At 52.1% G+C, this 25,607-nt stretch overlaps 1 protein-coding gene across 1 annotated transcript in view; it reads right to left on the reverse strand.

Moving 5' to 3' along the window:
- Positions 1-2,267: 2,267 nt before the first annotated feature.
- The window catches only part of FHAD1 (forkhead associated phosphopeptide binding domain 1), a 93,576-nt gene continuing 70,236 nt past the window's right edge, over positions 2,268-25,607 (reverse strand). The window contains exons 26-32 of the mRNA XM_081087264.1: positions 22,978-23,104; positions 22,258-22,382; positions 18,732-18,815; positions 18,138-18,358; positions 17,430-17,595; positions 5,391-5,539; positions 2,268-3,073 (exon numbers count right to left, since the gene is read on the reverse strand). Coding sequence (XP_080943390.1) covers positions 5,423-5,539; positions 17,430-17,595; positions 18,138-18,358; positions 18,732-18,815; positions 22,258-22,382; positions 22,978-23,104 — 840 coding nt within the window. The 3' untranslated portion in view covers positions 2,268-3,073; positions 5,391-5,422. The remainder of the gene's footprint in view (positions 3,074-5,390; positions 5,540-17,429; positions 17,596-18,137; positions 18,359-18,731; positions 18,816-22,257; positions 22,383-22,977; positions 23,105-25,607) is intronic.

A 25,607-nucleotide genomic window follows, 5' to 3' on the forward strand; every position in this document is an offset into this window, starting at 1 on the left:
AGAAGATAAAGCGTTCCACCTCCAATATCTTAGGGTCTTAGGATGAAAGCAATATGAAGCCGAGGGGACACTCAAGGCACGGAGGCTGCTGAGAATTCCCACTGCGGGACCGGACATGGTGGTGGATTCCCGGGAACAGGTAGGCCAAGAAAAAAAAAAAAACGCTTCAAAATAAAAGCAGGCACATAAGGTCATGAATTGGCCCAAAATAACTTGGGACACTGAGCAGACGGATGCAAGCGGCACATCTTGATGGAAAGGAGGCCAAGCTGATAAGCCGAAATAGTTTCCCCTCCCCGGTGACCTGACTCCTGCTTTGGAGGCCTCTGCGGAACAGAGGAACCCATTAGCCTGGGCAGGTTTGGGTTTCCTCTCATCATTAGGGCGTTGCTTTCATCCCTAAGACCCCCCACAACGTGGAAACCACGCCACTTACCAGGAGCGCACTTTGGAATGCGATCTGGAAGCTGCTTTTTGCTGCAGACGCCTCATGCCTGGTTTCCACAGCAGCAGGCTTCCGCGCTCTGCCAAGTCTCTAGGGAAGGGCACCTTATCTGCAAAGTCACGAATCCAGGAATCCAAATGGGCTGCCACTGGCGAGGGTGGAAGTTGTTTGTCTTAGCTTCCTGGGGGATCAGGAGATTGGAAGGGTTTAGGGGCTGCGGGTCCCTTGCTGGACCGAGATACAACCCCAGGGGAAAGGTTTCTGGTAGCTTCCCAGAGCGGGCTGTGGAGCAGAGTGTCTCAGTAAAGGTCATTTTGGTAGCAACTAACAGAAATTCAAACCAGCTGAAGCAGAAAGGGAGGGAAAGCCAGTTCCCGACGGTCCTGACTCCTCAGATTTGCTTGCCCTTTGATCCTCTAACTTTCCTCCTTTCCTTTGTTTTTTTTTCCTTTAAAATATTGTGTTTTCTTTAAAAAAATATTTTAATTGAGTTTTTTAGAGAGAGAGGAAGGGGGGGGAGAGAGAGAGAGAGAGAGAGAGAGAGAGAGAGAGAGAGAAACATCCATGTGAGAGCAAAACACCTATCAGCTGCCTCCTGCACACCTCCTACTAGGGATCCAGCCCGAAATCTGAGCATGTGCCCTGACCAGGAATTGAACCAGTAACCTTTCGGTGCACGTGAGGACGCTCAACCAACCGTGCCACACTGGCCAGAGATCCTCATTTCCTTTCACTAAACTCCCTTTCTGCTTAAGTTAGCCACAGGAGGTTTCTGTTGTTTGCCATCAAAGAATCTTGAGTGATACAAATCTTGAGTCCTAGTGGGACCCCGGGGCAGGCATTGGAACTGGCTTTCTGAAGAAAAAAGATTAGGAACCAGAAAGTTATCAGGAATCAAGGCAACTTTCTCCATTGGTATCAGTTGGACTGCAGTCAGTTTCAAATAACAGAACACTGGACGTGGGTAGATTGTGAAAATCCGGAGCCCCTCCCAAACGGACTCTGGCCACGTGACTTGCTTTGTCTGATGGGATAGGAACAAACACAAGGCAGGTAAGTGCTTATGCTTTGGGGCTTGATCTCTCCTGCTGCTCTTGGGAACCTGTGCCACCACACATGAAAGAGCCTGGTCTAGCCCGGCCGGTGTGGCTCAGTGGTTGAGCATTGACCTATGAACCAGGAGGTCATGGGTTTGATTCCCGGTTAGAGCACATGCCCAGGTTTCGGGCTCGATCCCCAGGGAGGGAGGGGCATGCAGGAGGCAACTGATCAATAATGCTCTCTCATCACTGATGTTTCTATCTCTCTCTCCTTCTCCCTTCCTCTCTGAAATCAGTAAAAATATAATTAAGAAAGAAAGGAAGAAAGGGCCTGGTCTAGCCAGCTGCATCACGAGAGACCACCCCAAGCAGAGATAAACTGTCCCAGATGTAACCTCTCTAGACAGTGGTTTCTCATTCTCGCTACTGCTAATTTTGGGTCAAATCTGTCCTTGTTGTGGGGAACACTGGGCACTGTAGGATGTTCAGCACCCCTCCCAAATTGTAAGACCAAAAATTGTGTCCAGAAATTGCCAGATATCCCCTGGGGGGCAAAAATCACTCCAGATTGAGGTGATTTAACCACTGACCTAACCCAACTTGCCTGCCAGTGACCAGGCATGTAAATGCGGCCCTTCTAAACCAGTCCCGGCCAAGCCAGCTCAGCATAGTACAAGTGCCCACCTTGGTGCATGGAATCATGAGAGATAATAAATCGTTTTATTTTCACTCACTACGTTTTGAATGGTTTGTCCCACAAGTACACCCGACTACAGTGGCTTAAACAGGAAGAAATTTATTGTCTTCCACAACAGGAAGTACAGAGGTAGGCAGTTCAGGCATGGCGCAGAGCACAGGGATGCGGCCCCAGGCCCTTCTCATCTTTCCATTCCGTTGTCGTTGGAGGCTGGCTTTAGCCTCTTGCTTGCTGCCTCGTGATCCCCAAATGGCTGCTCCGGCTCCAAGTCTGAGCTCCAGGAGACAAAGAGGAGACAAGGAAAAGGGAAAAAGGGCAAAAACCTTTCTCCTAGCAAAGATGTGCCTTTTATTGCCAAAGAGAAATCCTCCCCAGGGGCCTTCACTTACATGTCATTGGTCAGAAGTGAACAACATGGCCAACTCTAGCTGCAAGGGAGGCTGGGAAATGAAGGGGACCAGCCTTCAGCTTATGCAGCAGAGGGAGGCGATAACTAAGGGACTGGTAGTATCTGCTACATTGTCTCTCTGGGGTCTTGGTTTCTTGTCTCTGCCATTGCATATCCACCCCAGCCTTCTCTCTCTCTGAAGGCTGGCTTTGTTCCTCCAAATACAAGGTAGGAAGTGGTCATCCCAGCCCTGGGACTGCATCAGATTCTCAGCTCCAGGACCACTAATAACTTGTGTGACATCCCAGAGCCCCCTTCCAAACACTAAAAACAGAGGTGCTGATTGGCCCAGCTTGAATTAGAAGAGAAACCTGATTGGTCTGGCTTGACCAACCAGCTGTGGCCAAGAGAGCAGTATTAGGCAGGGCAAGCCTTTTTGGGGTCAGGGTGGGTGCATTATCAGAGAAAGGGGTGTGTGGCTGGGGAGACACCTAACAAGTTACCTAGTTTGGTGGGGATAGAGGGGGGGTGCAGGGGGAGGGAGAGGGAGAAAAGAAATTGCCATAATGAGTTATAATGTTCATAGGATAAAACTGAACACATCCTTAGAAAGACCTAAAATATATGGAGTCATATAGGCATTACATTTAACTTATGCAAATTCAAATATTCAACCAACAAGCATTTTTTTCCTAATACAATTGGCTCCCAAACATGAGCCAGATGCTTGAACTACTGCCCACCCAAGTGGTCTCTTCAGATGCTAGAGAAAAACTTGCTGATTTGGACTTCTGGGATATGGTACAGTATAAATAATAAGTTTTAAAAAAGTTCCAGAAATTTCAAGAGTGTTGTTAAGATCAGGTAATGCCTACCTTTCTCACTGACGTTAGAACAGCTGTGGGCAAACTATGGCCCGCGGGCCGGATCCAGCACATTTGAAATGAATAAAACTATTGAAAAAAAAGACCGTACCCTTTTATGTAATGACTAGAGGCCCGGTGCACAAAAATTTGTGCACTCGGGGGGGGGGGGGGTAGGAGGGGGGGGTCTGCTGGCGGGATCGGGTCCGGGTTGGGGGCGTGAGTGTGGGCGGACGCCGCAGCTGCCCCGCTGGCCCGCGTCCGGGTCTGCCGGCGGGATTGGGTCCCGGGCGACGCCGGCACTCACGCCCCCAACCCGCTGTCTGATGGCGCTGTACCATCCTGCCTGCAGTATGCAAATTAGCCGCCATCTTTGTTGGCGGTTAACTGCCATCTTAGTTGGCAGTTAATTTGCATATCACCGTGATTAGCCAATGGGAAGGGTAGCGGTCGTACGCCAATTACCATGTTTCTCTTTTATTAGTGTAGATGTTTACTTTGAATTTATATTAGTTCACACAAACACTCCATCCATGCTTTTGTTCCGGCCCTCTGGTCCAGTTTAAGAACCCATTGTGGCCCTCGAGTCAAAAAGTTTGCCCACCCCTGCGTTAGAACCTAACCCTGGGTTAGGTGGACCTTCGGTGGAATATCACACCAAGAAAATCTATTTCCTTCTAGTTTTAATCAGTATAAAGCATGCATTTGGTTTTGAAATATCAAATTATTTTTATTATGGCTTTTGAAAAATAAAAAATAAATGATATTCCTAACTTCTGGCTCTTCCTCCCATTTTGTTTGGTGGTCCTGGCCATAGAGAGAGGCGGTAAGAGGATGGCTGGCTGGAGAGGGAGCAGAACATGGGAGAAGTAGAGAGCAGAGCAAGAAAAATGGGGTTCTCTCCACACACCATGAAAAAGGGGTGTGGTCCACCTGGCCAGTGTGCGCTCTTTGGTGACTGGGTACTTGGTCTGTCCTGAATTACGGGGCCACCTTGGTGCAGCAGGATGGGTAGTATGAAATGGAACTAGAAACCTGGATTCCAGACCCAACTCTTAAACTCACTAGCTGTGTGATTTCAGACAGGCCACCTAACCTCTCTGGGCCTCAGCTTCCTCAGTTGTCAAATGGGGAACATAATGCGACAGTATTTACCTCCCTGGGCTCGGGGGAGGATTAGATGAGAAGCGTTTTGAGAACTGCCGAGTGCCATATCAATGTTAGTCACTATAATGGCAGCGACAAAACTGATTGGCGTTCTGAATTTATTATAATAAACTCACAGCAGCCCTGCGGTTACCATTCTAGTCCGTGGCCCTGGTATCCGTCTTGGGTTTTCTTAACTGTGAGCTTCTTGGAGCTCCTTGGTGGTGTGACATTTGGGTGCGTCACGACTCAAACGTGGAACCAGATAATTGTATCTACTAGCCCAGTGATGGCGACCCTTTTGAGCTCGGCGTGTCAGCATTTTGAAAAACCCTAACTTAACTCTGGTGCCGTGTCACATATAGAAATTTTTTGATACTTGCAACCATAGTAAAACAAAGACTTATACTTTTGATATTTATTTTATATATTTAAATGCCATTTAACAAAGAAAAATCAACTAAAAAAATGAGCTCGCGTGTCACCTCTGACACGCGTGTCATAGGTTCGCCATCACTGAACTAGACTCATATGTCTGGGTTTTGAACTTATATTCTTCACATGCCTACGTATGTATACATTATTATTTTTAATAAAGAACGCCTCACCTCACACATTCCAAAATACAGTATTGTGCAGAAAAAAATAGAAAAACGAAAAGGAAGAAAAAAAAAGAAAGAAAGAAAAAAACAGAACAAAATACAGCACTGTGTAAAATACCAGTCTCGGAAGCAACACACGAGGGGAGCATGCTTTAACATCCTGCAAAAGCATCTCAGTATTTTGACCCAGCAGAGTCACACCGACTCACAGAGGATCTTGCAAGGCCAGCTGATGGCATTTCTAGTTCCTTCCGCCAGGCTTCGAGACCTGCAGACTCTGGCTGGATTTGCTGGGGAACTCTCTCTTCAGCGTCTCTCTTTCTTGGTCTGTCTTTGGGGTGGCTTTTCTGGCTCCAGCCTTGAACCAACAAGAGACATAAATGCGTTAAATCTATAAGTGCAGTGAGATCCCCAAACATTCCACTCAAATGTTTTTTGTTGTTTTTTTTTACTCAAAATAAATCTTTCCTTAAAAAAATACAGTATATATACACATAGATGTGAGCAAAGGAAGCTAAAATGATCCGCCATTATCGCACCGCCGAGGTGAGCATTCGGAAGGCTTGTGGTGTCCACCCTTCCAGGTGTACAGGTGACATTCTCCCTGTCAACATTCATGTTTCTCAAACTAGGAGCATCTTAGGATGAACACATTCACTGTGATGGAGTATCTTTCTCCGAAAAGCTTTCACCGAACAGCATGTGTCTTAGGTCTCTGATGTCACAGGAGGGACAACACAGGAGATTGGAGGGTCTAATTAGCCCTTTTCCGAGCGCTGCCCGACTCCCGGAAGCCATGGTGTGGCTCTGGCCCTGGTCATGGTTGATTGGACCCTTGGCACAGGCTGGGCTTTTAAGGTGACCACTCCCAGGATTTGGGGTTAATGGGCTCTGAGAGGTTACTCGCTCCCTGGGCTGGGCCTTTGAACTGGGGGACCTCGAGGTCATCCCTTCCTATCACATGATTGAAGAGAGATTGCAGAGATACGGAAAGACAATGCAGAGCAGAGATATGTGTGTGTGTGTGTGTGTGTGTGTGTGTGTGTGTATAAGAGACACGAGGCCAGACTCCCTTTCAGCTCTTCGTTTTTTTTAGTTTTGTTTTTTTTAACATTTACAAAAATTGATTTCAGACAGAAAGGGAGAGGGAGAGAGAGATAGAAACATCAATGATGAAAGAGAATCATTGATTGGCTGCCTCCTGCATGCCCCCCACTGGGGATGGAGTCTGCAACCCGGTCATGGAATTGAACCCCAGACCCTTCAGTCCGCAGGCTGATGCTCTATCCACTGACCCAAACCAGCTAGGGCTCAGCTCTTCCATGTTTATCCTTATAAAAGCTCCTGGTATCCTTATCAAAGCCCATTCCTTATGTCTGAATAGGGCTGTATTCATTGCAGCCTAAGATTCTCTCTGTGTCCTGCACCTACTGTAGGCAGATTGCAACCTGCAAGCTGTACAACTGGTTTCAAATTCCAGCCCTACTCCCTGCAGGCTTTGACTCTACAGTGAGGACACAATACCCCTGAGGGAAGAGGGCTCTGGGTGGTTGAATTTCAGTTTTGCCACTTACTACGGGACCCTCGGTTTCCTCATCTGTCAATCAGGGACCAGAATACCCGCCCTGTCTTCCTCGGCGGCCGAGAGGCGTTCTAGGTAGGTCTCAATGGAAGGGGCCGTTGGGCCACCCCTTGAGCTCTTTTCACGTTCAGACCGGTCTGAGCGTCCCTCCCAGAGGCCTGGGCTGTGGCTGGCAGGGCCCTGGGTGTGCTGTGCTGTGGACTGTGCTCAATATCATCTCGGAGTGAGAAGCGCTAACGTCTGCACCAGCCCACAAAGCTCCTTGGTCTGCGTGCCGGAGAAAAGGAAAACAGACAGCAGATGTTGAGAACTTTCCTCTGGAAACCACCTTCCCTTCACATCCTCTTTCATTTGATTTTCAATAAAAGTGCTTTCTGGGGATGGTTCCCCAAAGCCAGTGCCCTGACCCGGCGTGGGGCTGGCTGTCGGAATTAGAGCCAGGGAGTTTGTTACAAGTCAAGCGTCCCCAGTCCAGGGTCCCCTGCTCCGAGGTCTGCCAGGAGTTTGGGGGTTTGGTCCACTTTTCTGAGTGACAAGGGGAGGGGGGCAGCAGAAGGCAGCCGGGATGGGCGCCTGGGAAGAGGAAGAGATGGGGAATGAGAAATGTGAAAATGCAGATGAGGGCAGGAAGGGCAGGGAAGACGTGGCAGGGTCTTCCCTGAACCGGGGACACAGGTGACCACCAGGCATTCCGCTGGGATGTCTGGAAGCACCTGGCTCATCCTCAGACTGAAACGGCGCGGCTAGAAGCCGGTCACTGAAATAGCGACACCCAGGTGGGCATTTTTTTCATCACATTAGCCATTTTTCCTTAGTTGCTCCCACACCCATGTTAACATTACAGATAGCACTGTCTGTACATCTGTGCTTTAGACATTTCCCAAGAGGAATTTTGCCCTCTCGGGGGTGATTCTGCCCCCACTGAGAATTCGTGATTGAAACCCAGCACCTGGACAGTCCCTGCCCATCCGAGGCTCTGGGTGAATATTGCTGACTGAATGGGGGCCGGGGAGTATCCTTTTGTTTACTTTTCCAGCCCCAGTGCCTGGCACAGCATGTGGCCTAGACTGGATATTCAATACACGTTTGTTCAGGAGGAGAGTTTCCTCATTAGCATACAACTGACAAGTAATTGTAAAAGATGGTTAGCTGCGATGAGTATCACATCAAACCAAGGAATGGCGTTTGGAGGACAGAACACAACCCTCCCAGGACCTTGGAGAGGAAGCAGCTGCCAGTTCTGAAGCTCGCTATGGCGGAGACTCCTTTGTGAGTGGCAGGGCTGAGGGATCCGATCCCACGCGTCCTTTCTCAAGGGGCCACGATGGCTCCAGGCCCACAGGGCTCAGGGCACACTTGGAGGAAGGACACCCCAAGCCACACTGTGCAAGGAACCTGGAGGAAACCCTTCTGTGCAGAGCAGGTTCTAGACACAGCTCTATGAGAGGGCTGGAGGGCCGGGGAGCTCGGTCTGTGCTCTCAGTGGAAGCCCCGCCATCCCTCGCATCACCTACTCACATCCTCTGCATCATCTACTCACATCACCTACTCACATCCCCACATCACCTACTCACATCCTCTGCATCATCTACTCACATCACCTACTCACATCCCCACATCACCTACTCACATCCCCACATCACCTACTCACATCCCCACATCACCTACTCACATCACCTACTCACATCCCCCGCATCACCTACTCACATCCCCACATCACCTACTCACATCACCTACTCACATCCCCCGCCTCACCTACTCACATCCTCTGCATCATCTACTCACATCACCTACTCACATCACCTACTCACATCCCCACATCACCTACTCACATCGTCTGCATCACCCACTCACATCCCCCGCATCACCTACTCACATCCCCCGCATCACCTACTCACATCCATCTGCATCACCTACTCACATCTTCTACATCACCTACTCACATCCCCACATCACCTACTCACATCCCCCGCATCACCTACTCACATCCCCCGCATCACCTACTCACATCCTCTGCATCATCTACTCACATCCACCGCCTCACCTACTCACATCCACCGCCTCATCTACTCACATCACCTACTCACATCCACCGCATCACCTACTCACATCACCTACTCACATCCACCGCATCACCTACTCACATCACCTACTCACATCCACCGCATCACCTACTCACATCCACAGCCTCATCTACTCACATCACCTACTCACATCCACCGCATCACCTACTCACATCCACTGCATCACCTACTCACACCCACCGCATCACCTACTCACATCCATCGCATCACCTACTCACATCACCTACTCACATCCACCGCATCACCTACTCACATCCACAGCCTCATCTACTCACATCACCTACTCACATCCACCGCATCACCTACTCACATCCACTGCATCACCTACTCACATCCACTGCATCACCTACTCACATCCACCGCATCACCTACTCACATCCTCTGCATCACCGACCCACATTCTGTTAAGTCCAGAGGCGGTCTGAAATTCCAGGAGGCTTCACCTCTCAGGGATGTACATCTTCCTACAACATCCAAGATATCGGGCCCACCCCAGCATCTCCTCTGTCATCTCACACCCCCAGTTGGTCCTCAGACAAAGCCTAGCTGCAGGGCGGTGTCTGCCTGCTCCGGCTCGGCCATATGTGCAGATGAGTAAGTGACAAGGCTCCCACTCGTTCCCACTTTGCAGGGTGGCAAAGGGCTCGGATCTAGGGGGGCCCTCGGGATGCGCTTTGCCCTCCGAACATCCTGCTCTGGGGAGTACCCACCCTCTAGTCTCAGACCGCGGGGGTTGGTTGAGAAGAGACTTCTATTTCCCAAAATGTCCCTGACCTAGGATCACCTTGTTTTTTTCCAATGAGAATTTTGTTGTCTCAGAATGACTGTGGCCTTTTATCAAACTCAAATATATCTCCTCTCTCCTTCCCAGGGAAAATGTGTCTGCTCTTGAGCTTCCTGAGAGCTGCTTCTATTCTCTGCAAAGTGCGAGTGTGGGTTGGGTCAGTTCCAGTTCCGGGCCTGAACTGTGAACGGCAATGTTTCAGCAGGTTTAGGATTTCATAGTCTTGCTTCTCAGCTCTTAAGGAAAGAGTATTCTAGAGGCTGCTTCCTGGGAATTCAAGAGAAATGCCAGCCGAAACGTTATCACCTGGACGTTTTCTATCTCGAGGAAGGCACGCTGTGCTCACCTGGGTGAGGGACCTGCATTGAGTTCCAGCTCTCTTACTGAGCTGTGTGGCTCTGGACAAGTTACTTAAAGTCTCTGGGCCTTAGCCACCTCACCTGATAACTGGCGATAATGATATCCACCGCATTGGGTTGCTGTGAAGATTAAAGGCGACGATGCTCAGCTCTGTGCCTGGCAGATACTAAATGCTCACACACATAACAGACGTGGGACCACTGACTACGGGGTTTCCTGCTCCCTCCTACTGCATCCTCGCTTCTGCTTCTGGCTCACCTGCAAACCGGAGTTCTGCATCTTGTTCTTCACCGTCTCTACAAACACCCGTCTCTTTAACACAGAAAGAATAGGGACGACATTTAGCCTACGTTCTTCTTTGACTTTTGCATCGAAGAAAAATGGATTTTTCTCACCCTTCAGATGCTACCCATCTGGATGGAATGCTGGGCCTTCCTAGGGACGGGGGCGGGGGACAGTGGGGTCTGTGCAAGCGGACTTGGCTTTGGGGCCGGCGATGCCACACTGTCCTGCAGAGCCCCTTAGGGGTCTCTGTTCCCCACTCCAGGGGAACCTGAGGGGAGGAGGCTGGTCCACCGAGGCCCTGGGGGAGCCTGTATCCCTCTTGGAGGAAAATTGCTTCAGCTGGAAGCAGGGCCTCCAGGCCGGTGGGTGAGGCTGTAGAAGTGGTCCTACGGTGGGTTCCCCCCAGGAATCCCAGGCCCCAAGCGCGATGACAGCCACAGCAGCCAGTCTCTGCGGGGACAGCCAATCTGGAGCTCACCCTGGGGTTTGGTTACCGTTGCTGACGCTGGTCTCCCCAAGACCCCACATCTCAGGGACAGTTCACTGAAGAGCCAGCAGCCCCTGTGAGAACGCGAGCTGGGGCCTCCCTCACAGGTGGCACTCGGGAGGTGGGCGTGCAGGGGCTTGGGGAAGGGGCTGTTCTCAGAGCCCTGAGGGCCAGGGAAGTAACAGAAGTGAGGCGAGCGGGTGGGGCTGCCAGCAACGCCCCAAGCCCAGCCCCTTTCTAAGGGGCCTGGGAGATGGCGGCTGTGGGACTGTGGGCCGAGCGTCACCCCATCTCCCGCCGCTCCCAGACAAGCCAAGAATCCAGAGTATTCCGTGAAGGTGCCGTATTTTGAAATGTTACTTAAAAAAAATAAAACTCCCATGAGTCAAATGAGAACGTCTGCGGCTGCCGCCTCGCAGCATCCGCTTCAGAGCCTGCCCCGGGCGCCTACCAGGGGCTCAGTAAATCCTTGCACGCGGGTTGCCAGGTGAAACACAGGATGCCCAGTGCAGTCTGAATCTCAGAATGAAGCCAAAGCATGTTTTAGTGGATGTAGGTCCCGTGCAAGGTTTGAGACAGACATACACTAAATAACTGTGTGTCGTGTATCTGAAATTCAGGTTTAACTGGGCATCCTGTTTTGTTTTGTCCCCTTTTAATTCTGGCAACCCTACTGGGCACTCGCAAAACTCACGGAGAAAGGAGGCCGGCCTTTGGGACGGGCACGGCGGCTCTAAGTCTCTTCCCGCCCCATGGACGGTGCTAACTTGTCCCAGAGCGCGGGTCTCTGCAGGATTAGGCCCGTGTTTAACCAGCAGGTGCCCTCCGGCCTCTTCTGTGGAGAAGGCCTTGAGCCTGCAGCTGCTCAGTATTGATCACAAACTGAGTTGAGAGGACCTACGCTCAGAAGACAGTCACATCCAAATCCCCAGGTATTATAAAACAGTGCTTTTAAACCAACAACTTTCCTTCCTTCCTTCCTTCCTTCCTTCCTTCCTTCCTTCCTTCCTTCCTTCCTCCCTCCCTCCCTCCCTCCCTCCTTCCCTCCTCCCTCCCTCCCTTCCTTCATTTATTTTTTTGTAGGAGAACCCTTTACCCAAGCAAAATCCCTGGAAGAACTTGGCATATAAAACAGGCAATGGAGAGCTTTTCTAGTGGAAGTGAGGTGTGTGCGTGCGTGTGTATATTGAGTCATTCTCTTCCATGGCACCCATGGGCTCCGGGGAAACCCAGTTTTGAACATTGCTCCAAAATATCTTTCTGGATTAGGTCCCATCAGTGGACAGCTGAGCGCTGAAGGGCAGAGCCTGGCCCCCGCACACCCGCTTTCCCTGGACTCACTGGGATGTGTGATGACATCAGTCTGCCTCAAAAGCTATTCTCAGACGTGGCCCAGCCAACCTCGCATTGCTATTCTTAGGGATGCTGTTCATTATATCACAGTGTCCTCGCCAGGGAAGAGCCGGCATCGCCTTTGTTCTGAGAACACTTCTGAGCATCACATCCTTCCTGTCTCATGGACACCGTGAGTCTGGACCACGCTGGGTTCTCCACTTCCCAGCGGCAGCGGAGAGCCCACAGGAAGTCAAGCGAGGCTCCCTGTGGTAGGGAGGAGGTGGCTACAATTGGCACCTTCACCCTCATTCCTGGCTCCATTTTGTACCCACTTTTTCCTTTCTTTTACCCACTTGTTTCATTCTTGGGGCAGGGGTTCCTGGGGCTCCCCACTCCTCTCTTCTTCTTTTACGATCTGTCTCCAAGTCCCCAGCTCATGTGACCCTAGGATGGCTGCCCCATCAGCCACAACTACACTTGGACTTCCCCTCTGCCCTCTCTCGCCTCCGGGTACTGGGTTAGAGGCTTGTCTCTTAGGTCATTTGTTCAGATTGCAGGCAGGGGAGGGGCAGGAAAGGGGCAAGGGGGGAGGGGGCAGGGGCTGGCTGGGGAAGGGGAGGGAGGGAGGTGTGTGGCTGTTCCCCAGGCAGCACACCCTGGCACTGACGCTCCATAAGCTCCCACTCTTTGCGTCTGGTGGCTAGGTCAGAAACCCTCTCCATACCTGCCTTTCTTTCTCTTTGAAGACACAGTTGCAAGATGCTGATTCTTTTGCATTTCTCTGTTCGTGGTCCTCTGAATGTTCCTGAGGGAAATCATCAGTGAGCAAGACCGTGTTTAGTGTGTCCTGGCCTGTCCCGCTCTGGGACACACCTCTGAGGCTTCTGGGAGACGTGAGGATTCGAGTTGGTGGGCAAAAATGGGGGTGGGGGGTGGGTAGGGTGCGGGGGAGGGTCTTTTTCTTCAGCCACCTTCTGTCCCTATCCTGGGCCATCCTAACTACGTTTTTATTTTTTCATCCTTGTGTGGGCCAGAGGGTACCACCTCCCACCCCCTGACCCATCCCATTCACATCCTACACGACATCTGCCAATTTCTACTCCGTGGTCACACACACACAAGTGGTGCTGAGGGAACCAGGGTCTTGAGGATACCTGGGCCCAAGAAAATCTGGGAAAATAGTGAGTTGAAAGAACAGTGATGATAATGATGATGGTATAAGAGCATCTGTTGAGTGGTCCTAAGGGTTTTGTATACATGTTCTCATGGGATTGAATGCTATGTGATCGGTGCCATTTTTATTCTCATCTTAAAGATGAGGGATCTGAGCTAATAAAGCAGAGGAGAGGTGGTACCTGAGACCACCTGGCAACGCTGTGGCCACGCCCCTTGGCCGGGGTTCCATTGGCTGGAAATTTGACTGGCAGGCGAGCGGGGCCTGCTTCCCCAGCCAGAAGCAGCCAGTGCACTTCAGCCTTTCTCCCACTTGGGGCCCTGAGAGAGGGCTAAGGAAGGGCTTGCTTGCTTCTCAAACGGCCACTTCTGTGCGTTGACACATTTCCTATTGAAAGTCCCAGCCTTAGCCTCTTCACAAAAAGCATCTGGGCCTTTTCTGGGCTGGAGCCCTCGCTGTGTTCACCAAGTAGAAAGAGGCGACAAAGGAGCCGCGGGCTCTGGGAGCACAGGGAACGGAAAGTGGCTGTGGGTCTGCTGGCCCGACAGCGGGCAGGACGCTCCCTGGAAACCAGGACTTAGTTGCCTTTCTCTCCCTGGTGGTAACCGAGCTTGCTGTGTGCCAGGCACTGCGGGCATCGTATCATTGTACCTCCCTGTGCCCCGGGAACAGATCCCATCGCTACCATTTTTGGTGGTTTTTGCTGAGGACCCTGAGATACAGAGGTTCAGCCCCTGACTCAGGGTCCCTGGGGCGGAGGTGGGGCTTGAACCCTGTTTGTTAGACTCTGAAGTCCTCCTGCGTGAACTCTGACAGGCACTGCCGTCTGCTCTAGTGACGTGGGGAGTGGACTGGACTCAGCACAGCCTGGGCCACGGTCCCTGCCTGTCTGTCACGTGGACGGAGCTGCGGACCCAGGACCCTCCAGAGGCACCTGGAGGCGGTGACCACAGGGTTCTCTGGGGATGCCCAGCACTGAGGGTTTCTCCGCGTTTTATATCAAGCCTCGTTTCCACAGCCACAGGTATTAATTAGTATGGAAGCATGCCTTTTGATTCTGGAAAGTTCCGTTTGGCGAAGAGATGTTCAAACATTAAAACTACAACTAAATTTTCTGGGTGGAGAGGGAGGGGGCTTCTGAAGCTCCAGGTGAGTAATTTCATTCCCCAAGGCTCCACCCACGCCGTTTCTGTGAACGGGTGAAACCGTATGCTGGAGACTGAAAAAAAAAAAATAAGGCTCTTTGTGGAAACACAGATATTAGGTGTAAAACTTAAAAAACAAAAAGGAATTCTATTTCCCTTTAACTTCTCTTTTAAAAAATGAGTATATACTCCTTGGAAGGAACTGATGAGAGACAGATGAATATAAGTTCCCTTCAGAATCCTGCAAAACTTTAAAAAGTTACCATTTTTTCCCTGACAAACAGGTATTTCTGACAACACATCAATAGCCAACCTCAAGTGCAAACCCAAGCCCGAGTACGAAAACCAGGGTAGGGGTGAGTGGAGGGCGAGGGGGCGGGGGATGCCCTGCCGAGGGGCATGGCGAGGAATGGGCGTGGAGAAGTGAGCCCGGGCTGGGGAGGGCAGCGGTGCCTGTGGGGATCCTGCTTCTGCGCTGGGCAGCCAGGCGACATTACCCTCTGCCAGCCTCCGTGTCCCCCCTCTCCGATGGGCTGCCCTCGCCAGCATTCCTCGAAGGGCTGATGGGACAGAGCAAGCATGTGTCGTGTGGAGCAGGTGCCTGCCACTTGGTAAGCGCTCGCTAGATAATGCCAACAGCGTTGCCATGCTTATGGCTCCGGTTCATACAAATCTGCCCCTAAGTTGTGAATTCCATACATCTGAAAGTTCCCAGCTCTAGCTCTTCTGGGGTCCCCGTCACAGGTTCAGCTTGGCCAACTCAGACCCTCTCCACGGAAGGATGTCCAGTGCCTGCATTGTGTATGAAGAGGCAGCTCATGAATAATGCATGTGAAGCTTGATTATGTAAATCCTCGGGTTTTCTTACATTTTTAGCCAGCACATGACAATGGCCTTTTTTTGGGCCCTTTGCTGTCCCATTCTGTGGTCTGGTGCTTTAGGACGGAGCCTGCCAAACCCTGGGGGGAGGGACACCCCCAGGAGGGCACCTCTCCAGAGGGCACATCAAAGGCAGAGCCAGAGCTCTGCCAGGCCCGGCTCTCCCCGCGGCCCGCCTCTCCTGCGGCCCGGCTCTCCTCTCCCCGCGGCCCGGCTCTCCTCTCCCCGCGGCCCAGCTCTCCCCGCAGCCCGGTTCTCCCCGCAGCCCGGCTCTCCCCGCGGCCCGGCTCTCCTCTCCCCGAGGCCCGCCTCTCCCGCGGTCCGGCTCCCCCTGGTACTCGGTGTGAAAGGAAGCTGTCCTGTGCTGAGGCAGCCCTGTAACACATGCAGACGGCAGGCTGCGATGTTTAATTTAACTCAGAGCGGCGGATGCCACATCTGGTGCTCCCTCAAAGCCGCTTTCATTTCTGGGGCTGCAGCCAGGGAGCCTGCAGTCTGGAAGGTGTGCAGGACGGAGGACAGGCTTCTGCAGGTATCTCATCTAAGTCAGCTCTTTACCTGTCTGCTCAGCACTAAAGGACACGCTCTTCAAGGACATCCATCCATCCCCATCCACCTGTCCATCCATCATCCATCCATCCATCCATCCATCCATCCATCCCCATCCACCTGCCAATCCATCATCTATCCACCTCTCCATCCATCCATCCACCCATCCATCATCCATCTATCCTTCCATCCATCCATCCATCCATCTATCCTTCCATCCATCCATCCATCCATCCATCCATCCATCCACCTGTCTACCCATCGTCCATCCACGTCTCCATCCATCCATCCATCCATCCATCCATCCATCCATCCACCTCTCCATCCATCTATCCATCCATTCATCCATCCATCCATCCATCCATCCATCCATCCTTCCATCCATCCATCCACCTCTCCATCCATCCATCCATCCATCCATCCATCCATCCATCCACCTCTCCATCCATCCATCCATCCATCCATCCATCCACCTGTCTACCCATCGTCCATCCACGTCTCCATCCATCCATCCATCCATCCATCCATCCATCCACCTCTCCATCCATCTATCCATCCATCCATCCATCCATCCATCCATCCATCCTTCCATCCATCCATCCATCCATCCATCCATCCATCCATCCATCCTTCCATCCATCCATCCATCCATCCACCTCTCCATCCATCCATCCATCCATCCATCCATCCATCCATCCATCCACCTCTCCATCCATCCATCCATCCATCCATCCATCCATCCATCCATCCTTCCATCCATCCATCCATCCACCTCTCCATCTATCCATCCATCCATCCATCCATCCATCCATCCACCTCTCCATCCATCCATCCATCCATCCATCCATCCATCCATCCATCCACCTGTCTACCCATCGTCCATCCACGTCTCCATCCATCCATCCATCCATCCATCCATCCATCCATCCACCTCTCCATCCATCTATCCATCCATTCATCCATCCATCCATCCATCCATCCATCCATCCATCCATCCATCCATCCATCCTTCCATCCATCCATCCATCCATCCACCTCTCCATCCATCCATCCATCCATCCATCCATCCATCCACCAAATACTGGGTGTCTCCTATGTTCTGGGCAATCAGAACCGTGAAACCAAATCTCTGTTCTCAGAGAGTTTAATCATCTATTTATCCCCAGGATGTGGCAGAACAATAAAAACGCAAATAACCGCCACTATGAAAACACACACACATATGCACTTGAGGGAAGTTAAGAAACTGGCCCGAGCCCTGACCGGTTTGGCTCAGAGGATAGAGCATCGGCCTGCGGACTGAAGGGCCCCAGGTTCGATTCCGGTCAAGGGCCTGTACCTTGGTGGCGGGCACATCCCCAGTAGTGGGTGTGCAGGAAGCAGCTGATGGTGTTTCTAACTCTCTATCCCTCTCTGTAAAAAAATCAATAAAATATATTTAAAAAAAGAAAAGAAACTGGCCCGAGATCACACAGTGAGTGGCAGATCTCGGGTCTGAGGCTAACGCTATTCTGCCACCTTCCTCTGTCCGGGGCGGCGGGGCAGCCTCGGAGCTGCAGCTCCCAGCGGGGCGGGGCCTCTCACCTGCTGCTGCCTCCTGGCCCGGTTGACCCTCTTCTCCTGGCGCAGCTGCTGCTCCGTGCGCTCCAGGGCCTCCTTCAGCAGCGCCTTCTCCTCGGCCCCCTTGTAGATGTCGTCCTCCAGCTTCGCCACCTGTGACTGGTACATCTGAATGGACACTTGGCTCTGCCTGAGCGGACGGGAGAGACAAAGCCTCTTTTCCCCTCATCCTTCTCAGCCACCGTCAATGTCCCCGACCCGGGGGCATCTCCAAATACTCCCAGACCCCGCTGTCCTAGTGTGTTCATTACACGCAGGAGGGAATGACAAAGCCTTGCGGGAGTAGAGAGCGGGATAAATAGCGAATCGGCTGAGTCAGTGAAGCGTGAGGGGGCAGAGGGTGTGTTAGCGGCCCCTCCCAATTTCCCGGGGCGGGGGAGACCTGCGGCCCCTGACAATGTGATGGAGCTGTGGCAAGTCCACAAAGGCTGGAGGGTGAGACTTGGTCACAGCAGGTGCAGCTCACTCATTGAGAGCAGAGAGCGGAGAGCCCTGCGCACTCCGGTGGCCGCTGTGTCACCGAGAGACTTGCCACTTCCAGGCTCTAGTCCTCCATCGTCCTGCCCGCTCAGAGCCCCACAGATTTTAGTTGTTCCACACCCAGGTCGGTGCCCCGCCCTGAGGCTGAGCCGGGGGCCTGGGGGCCTGGGCCTCCGCGGGGACCCGGGGTACCTGAGCTGGTCAACGTCCTGCTCGTATCCTCTCAGAAGCTCCTCCTTCCTCTCCAGCCGGCTCTTAAGCTGGGTGATCTTATCGAACACCAGGCCGAGGTCCCTTTGCCGCAGCTGGTTGACTCGCTCCCTCTCTTTGGGGGAGAGGTGTCTCATGGACACGTGACCTGCCATGTCCTTGATGTTCATCAGGCTCCCCAGCGTCCTGCTCATGTCCAGGTACTGCGTGCGAGGAAGGCGGCGCGGGTAAGGGGCCTGGCCGGGGCCGCTGCCGGCCGCGCTGAGGCGGCAGACGCCTAGTTCTCCTTCACCCCTTGTTGGCAATCGCAGGGAGCAGACCCACGTTTTGGAAATGAGTGCAATTAGGGCGTTTAGGGCGATTTTCATTTTCTCCACATGCATTTACAGCCTGCCTTTTTGAGAACTGGGGGAAGGTGACAACAGTTATAAACATTCCGCTGGGGCCGTGGGCGGGCCTTGCGGAGCCATTGTACCCGCCAGCTGTGCACGCAGGGCGGGTGTTTACACTACCCCGCGGTTCACACGGACTGCAGGGCACCCGGGGTCCGACAGGAGGCTGGCTGGCTGTACGTACCAGCTTTTCACTGAGATCCAAAGCCTCGGACACGTCCATCTTCCCCGGCTTCTCGGTGGCCAGGCTGGCAAAGCTATTTTGAGACTGAAATAAAAAAAAAAAGAGTTAAAAACTCGTGGCGTCCCATGATGGATGTCTGCATCCGCAAGCTGAAGCGCTGTGTGTTGCCAAAGAATAACTCGGCAGAGTTGATTTTGATTTTAGTCCCCGACCGTCTAGTCTGATTCCTTTGCCAACTGCTTTCCGGTAACTGTGTCCCCACCCTTCGGAGCGCAACTCCCTTTGAAACGATACGTCGTTTGTCTTGTTCTCTGGTCACTGTCTTCCATCTAGACCAGCGGTTCGCAACCCGGGGTGATTCTGCCCACCCTTGTTCCCCCTCCTCCAGACATTTAGCCATGTCTGGGCACACTGTTGGTTGTTAAGCCTGGGGGTGGCGGATGCTACTGGCATCAGTGGGTAGAGGGCAGGGATGCTACTACACACCCCACAGCACATAGGGCGGCCCACGACAAAGGATCACCTGGCCTGCCAGGCTGGTGTGGCTCAGTGGTTGAGCATTGACCTATGAACCAGGAGTTCAACTCCCGGTCAGGGCACATGCCTTGGTTGCAGGCTCGGTCCTCAGTGGGGGGTGTGCAGGAGGCAGCCAATCAATGATTCTCTTTCATCATTGATGTTTCTATCTCTCTCTCCCTCTTCCTTCCTGTCTAAAATCAATAACAAATATTTTAAAAGAAAAAAAAAGAAAAAGAATTACCTGGCCCCAAATACCGGTAGCACTGATGTGGAGAAAGCCTGGTCTAGATGCCCAGCCCCCAGGAAGCGGGAACGGTGCTGTTTTTGCTCACTCTCCCATTTCCTGGGCTGCCATGGCCCCTGGCAGAGTGGCACTCCGTGGGCGTGCTTGTCGAATGAATGAGTGAAGGTTAAATAGAGAACAGCCCTCCTCCTTTTACGAAAGGAACCTGATTTTTATGCAGTGGAAGCTACACCCTCACAAAATTTGGCCCCGCCTTCTCCTGGTGCTGGGCCTGGTGGGCGAGGGCCCTTCGGAGCCTTCCCAGGGACTACGGGGGATGGTGCTCATAGCTGTGCACTCACTAAGACCTAGTCGGCCAGCTGGCTGCTGGAAGGCCCTGCCGACTGCGTGGAAAAGCCACCAGACCGATCAGGGAAGGACCACAAAGGGCCAATACATCTCCTTCAAAAGCTAAACTGGGTGTTCGGTGCTTGCCATGTAGCATCTCTTAGCCCAAAGCCTTTGCGGGCACTATGCTGCAAGCCTCTGAGATTAAAAAACAACCCCCCCCCCCCAAATATAAAAGCATAGAGGCCCCCAAAGTGACTGTGTCAGAGAAGAGTAGAGACATTGATTTATATATTTATTGAGAGGAGAATAAAATAGGGTGTTTGAAGATTACATTAAGCTGGGCAGGTCTGCTGCAAAAAGAACCTGAAATGTTGCTCAGTGTCCTCACCTCCCTGAGCTGCGGCCTCGGCACCCCTCTACAGACCCCCCTCTTCTCCTGAGGGAGGGTCACCTAAGGAAGAGCCTGGGCTCCAGGGTGCAGGCACACAGCCCCCGCCCCCTTCTCTGCAGTCTAGCAGGGTGCCAGAGGCAGACTGCCAGGGACACAGCCCTGGCTGCATCATCCATCACTCTGTGACCTTGGGTGAGGGAGGTACTTGACCTCCAGAAGCCTTGAGGTTTCTTATCTGTAAGCCAGGGATGAGAACAGTCGCTAGACGCAGGCTGCTGTGAGGATTAAATGAGGTAATGTGTGTAGAGGGCTTAGCGCAATGCCTGGCGCTAGTCAGCACGTAACAGATGTCAGCTGTTCTTCCTCCTGCTGCTTCTCGTCCTCTGACTTTAATTACTGCCGACCTTGAAGGAGCGAGGTCTTCTAGGAGAGTTGGGAGGTTTCGTGCCCTGTGGTGTCAGGGGCGGGATCAGCGGTCAGAATATGAGATCCGGCTGAGCTTCCCACCTCAGAGAATGAAAGTTTGATCTTACCAAGCAAACCAACGGAGTCTTGAAGACTGGCGCATCTCTAGCAGATGTCTAGAAAAACTGTTGGGGAGAATGCTAGTACAGATAGGATGACTATTGTTTCTCCTGAAAGCCTGAGTATGGTTTGGAGTTCAGTGGTTCTCAACCTTCCTCATGCCGCGACCCTTTCATACAGTTCCTCATGTGGTGGCGACCCCCAACCATAAAATTATTTTTGTTGCTACTTTATAACTGTAATGTTGCTACTGTTATGAATCGTCATGTAAATATCTGATATGCAGGATGTATTTAAGCGACCCCTGTGAAAGGGTCGTTCGACCCCCAAAGGGGTCATGACCCACAGGTTGAGAACCGCTGGTTTAGATCCAAGGGTGGCAGCAAGCCCCGCCCAGTGGCTCCTGTGATTGGTCCTGACCTGAGCTGTCCATCCTTATGTGTCAATCAAATACCCATTTAGGGTACAGGGCACTTTCAACTTAACAACAGAATTACTTCTGAAAATCCTGTCAAATAAAACTATGCCAAGAGAGGAAGACTTTCTTGTATAAAACTGTTTCCATCCTAGTGAATAATAACAGCAGCCATCACTGGTTAAGTGTTCACTGTGAGCTAAGTGGTGGGATAAGCACTTTACACAATTACCCCCTTTCATTGTTTTCATCATCACTTTACATCCGGGCCGTGGAGGCCCCGAAAGGTTACCAGCCTCACCTAAGGTCACACAACGTTCAGAACCAGGATTCCAGCACAGGTCTCTCCTACTCCAGAATGGCGTCCTCTAAATCATGGCTCCCTCTGCTACCCTTTATGTGTTCGTGTTTTTCAGTTTACAGCAAAAAGCAAACTTTAGGCCAACTCATGGCGTCACGCCACAAATTAGCCCGTTGAATGTTTTCTGCAGAATATAACATGCGATGTGAAAAGCAGGGTCCACCAGAGGCTGGCCTGGCCCCGTGTCAATGCAGAGCTGCATCATGCAGTGCACAAACGGGGCCACCTTTCTATTCTAACACGGGGCTGCTGGGACGCGAGGCACTGACCGGTGGGTATAGACCAGCGGTTCTCAACCTGTGGGTCGCGACCCCTTTGGGGGTCGAACGACCCTTTCACAGGGGTCGCCTAAGACCGTCGGAAAACACATATATAATTACATATTGTTTTTGTGATTAATCACTATGCTTTCATTAAGTTCAATTTGTAACAATGAAAATACATCCTGCATATCAGATATTTACATGACGATTCATAACAGTAGCAAAATTACAGTCATGAAGTAGCAACAAAAATAATTTTATGGTTGGGGTCACCACCACATGAGGAACTCTGTATTAAAGGGTCGCGGCATTCGGAAGGTTGAGAACCACTGGTATAGACAATGGCCCATCTGGAGGGTCCTGGCCCCGAACCACCAATATGCACGGCCGTGCCAGCACACACAGCCAGTGTCTGCCTTCATGCCCGCCCTCTCCACGTTGTCTGTCAGGCAGGCAGAGACAAACTGAATTTGGTTACCGCTTGGATCTCTATTCCTGAGAGAGCTGGCCAATCGGGGTTCCCGTCCAACATTTTCTGGACATTTTTTTCCATTCTGAGAGTCTTTAAGTCTTGAAATGATTTATTCTGGTGAACCTTATCGTCTAGAAAAGAAATGGTTTCGATTCAGAGGAAAGGCTCAGTGATTGCATGTAATACGCACAGCTACTCTTTACTGGTCTTGTCCAAGGGCACACAGCTAATGGGAGGCTGCCTCACGGGAACAGGATGGAACTTGAACTCAGGCTTCTGGGTCCTAGCCCAGTGCCCCACCCAGCAGCCACCCCAGCACCCGGAAAGCCCCATCCCCTCTAGGCAGGGAATTCTGGGAGGTTCCCCAAGGTCGATCCTTGTACCGTGTTGGTCCATGTGAAAGTTTCCACCAGGCCACAGTGAAAAAAGAAAAAGTAGGACAATGTATGGGTTTCATGAAACCCTACTTCTTTAATATCAAGTTCTGCCCTTGACTCGGAGATCATGTCTGCCCATCTTGCTTTTTTGTATTAGAACATCCTTTTGGTTATGAAATGACAGGGACAGAAGACGGTGGTCCTGGCAAATTGGTCAGTTCCCAAAGTGAACCCACCTGGAGGTTGTTCCTCTGCACCCAACCTCTGAGAATGTTTGATCATATCAAGAAAGCCCCCCCGCCCGACAGCTCTACGCAAGGAGAGGCAGAGGAGGAAGGACGACACTTACTTGAGCCTGCATTCTCGAGTTCTTTAATTCGTGCTCGGAGTTCGGATAAGGCCTTTTTCTGACGCTGTATGATTTCCTCGTGCCGGGACCCTTTGCACTTGGCCCCCAGGTCACAGAAGGACTGCTCCTGCGGTGAACAGGACGGACGGCGGCTTTACTAGGGATGAGAGCCTCTCCTTTACACGTGGAGAAACGTGAACAATTCGCGCGCAGCAGAAACCTGGCCACCGAGTACTTTGGAAAGTACCGTTAAGGGGGCTTCAGCTGAGGAGGAATTTCAATCTTTCACTTCAAATATAAATTCACAGCTCGGAAGATTTCCAACTTTCCTCCCTGCTTAGCACAACCGTAAACAAAAGATCCCCTCCGGGTTACCTCCCCACGTCTCATTTATATTTCTTCTAAGCTCGGTTTCCATATGTTGTCATTCTGGGCTCATCTCTGAACAACACATCACATTCTGCTCTGGACGGACATGTGTAGACGAGAACACACAGGATGCCTGCTTCTTCACTGGTAGCAAGGACGGTGAGCGAATATTTGCCAGGGGGGGTTTGGAAAATGGGCTCTCGGCTGGTCTGGAGAGAGGAAACGCTTCCCCGGAGCCCCCAGGAGCCCCCAGAACAGCGTGTCCAGCGGAACTTCTGAGATGGAGGGAGCCTTCTGTATCTGCACCGCGGCCTGGCAGCCGCCAGCCACACAGCTGGAACGGGGTTTACGAAGGGTACAGACAAGGGAAGGCCTTCCTCATCGTCTAGGGGCCGTGCACCCCTTTGAGATTCGGCAGAATGCAGGGTTCCTTCCTCCAGAAAAATCCATGTACACAGAACGCAGTGCATATAACTTCTGGGGGTTCAGGGGTCCCCCTGAAGACCAGTCATGTTACGTGTTGTTAAGCAACACTTTTCTTGGGTAAGCAATTCACCTCTGCATGCCAAGACTTATTCTAAGGCTCTGGGGACTCAGCAGCGAGTAAAACTGGCCGAATCCCTACTGTCCTGGATTCTGTATCCCGGGGTGGGAGACAGACAACAAGAAAGATAAGCATGGGAGATACAAGGGGGACGGTGGTAGGTGTTAAGGAGAGAAAATGGAAATGAGATGGGATGTTAGCAATGGCGTTCAGTTGTAGATAGAGCTGCTAATGAAGGTCCCAGGCAAAATGGCAAGAAAGTGAAGGAATTGACCATTTGGTTCTTTAACTTATTTATTTATTTATTATCTTAAATATATTTTTATTGATTTCAGAGAGGAAGGGAGAAGGAGAGAGAGAGAGATAGAAACATCAATGACGAGAGAGCATTATTGACTGGCTGCCTCCTGCACGCCTCCCACTGGGGATCGAGTCTGCAACCGGGGTCTGTGCCCCGACTGGGAATCGAACCATGACCTCCTGGCTCACAGGTCGACGTTCAACCACTGAGCCACGGCAGCCGGGCTAGACCAGGCTCTTTCATGTGTGGTGGGCACGGTTCTTACGAGCAGCAGGAGCGATCAAGCCCCAAAGTATAAACACTTACGTATCTGCCTTGTGTTTGTTCCTATCCCATGAGACAAAGCAAGTCACGTGGCCAAAGTCAGGGCCAAAGTGTGGGAGGGGCTCAGATTTTTACAATCTACCCACGTCCAGTGTTCTGTTATTTGAAACAATGCAGCAGGGCAGCGAGGCTCGGGGGCAGCCTCTACTCCGCATAAAGAGCGCGCCCGAGCCCGGCGTGACCCCAACTCACGGCCCTCTGGGAACTTGTTTATTTAGGGAAGATGGAGATTCTTTCTCATACAACTCTTAAGCCCTCTGACCCGCTCTGGCTTAGAAAGCAGGAAGTGGCGGGAGGGAGGAAACCGTTCTGAGAAGGAACAAATACTTTTTCCCTTTTATCTGGCTCTGCTAATCCCACCCCATCAGGGAAAGTACTAACAATCCATCCCAACAAACACAGGTCCCCTGTGGGCAGAAATCCCGTGCGTCCTCCCCTGCGCCCAGCACAGGACCTGGCATACAGCAGGTGCTCAATAGTTGTTGAACGAATGAATGAATGAATGAATGAATGAATATGGGCCAGGTCTCGCACTAAGGGCCTGGGGCTCCAGCAGGAGTGAGACCTGCTCTCTGCCCCCACGGAGCTCAGCCCGTGGACCCGCTGCAGCCCCAGCTCATGGCCACCCTGAGCGACAAGGAGACGCTGTTCAAGGGCTCTCGACAGCGGTGGGTGCCAAGGACAGCTGCTGGGCCCCGAGCCCTTTCGTTTGAGCTGTGTGCGGCCCTGGCTCACGGCTGCTTGGCAGGAGGGAGGCATCTGTGAGGACACGGGAAGGCAAGCTGACACATTTGGCCCCGTTTCCAAGTGAAAATCCAAAGCCCGTGACTGAAGCGCCCTGCTCTCTAGTTTCATGAAGCAAAGGGGGAGTCACATCCGGGCCTCCCGGAAACCCGGGGCCTCCAGGGAGCACTGGGCTCACATCAGCCCGCCACGGACAATGGGAGCACCACAGCCCCAGCCACGACAGAACGTGAGTGCCACCTTCGAGGGCGGCGTGATGGAGGCTGTTCGCACACGCACCCCCTGTTGCTGCGAGGCTGGGACTTCAGGCCCACGGAGGATTCTGGGTAGGGACCCGAGAGAAGTCGC

Source organism: Myotis nattereri (genome assembly GCF_964212035.1).
Source record: "Myotis nattereri genome assembly, chromosome: 3".
In the NCBI taxonomy this organism is placed as follows: Eukaryota; Metazoa; Chordata; class Mammalia; order Chiroptera; family Vespertilionidae; genus Myotis; species Myotis nattereri.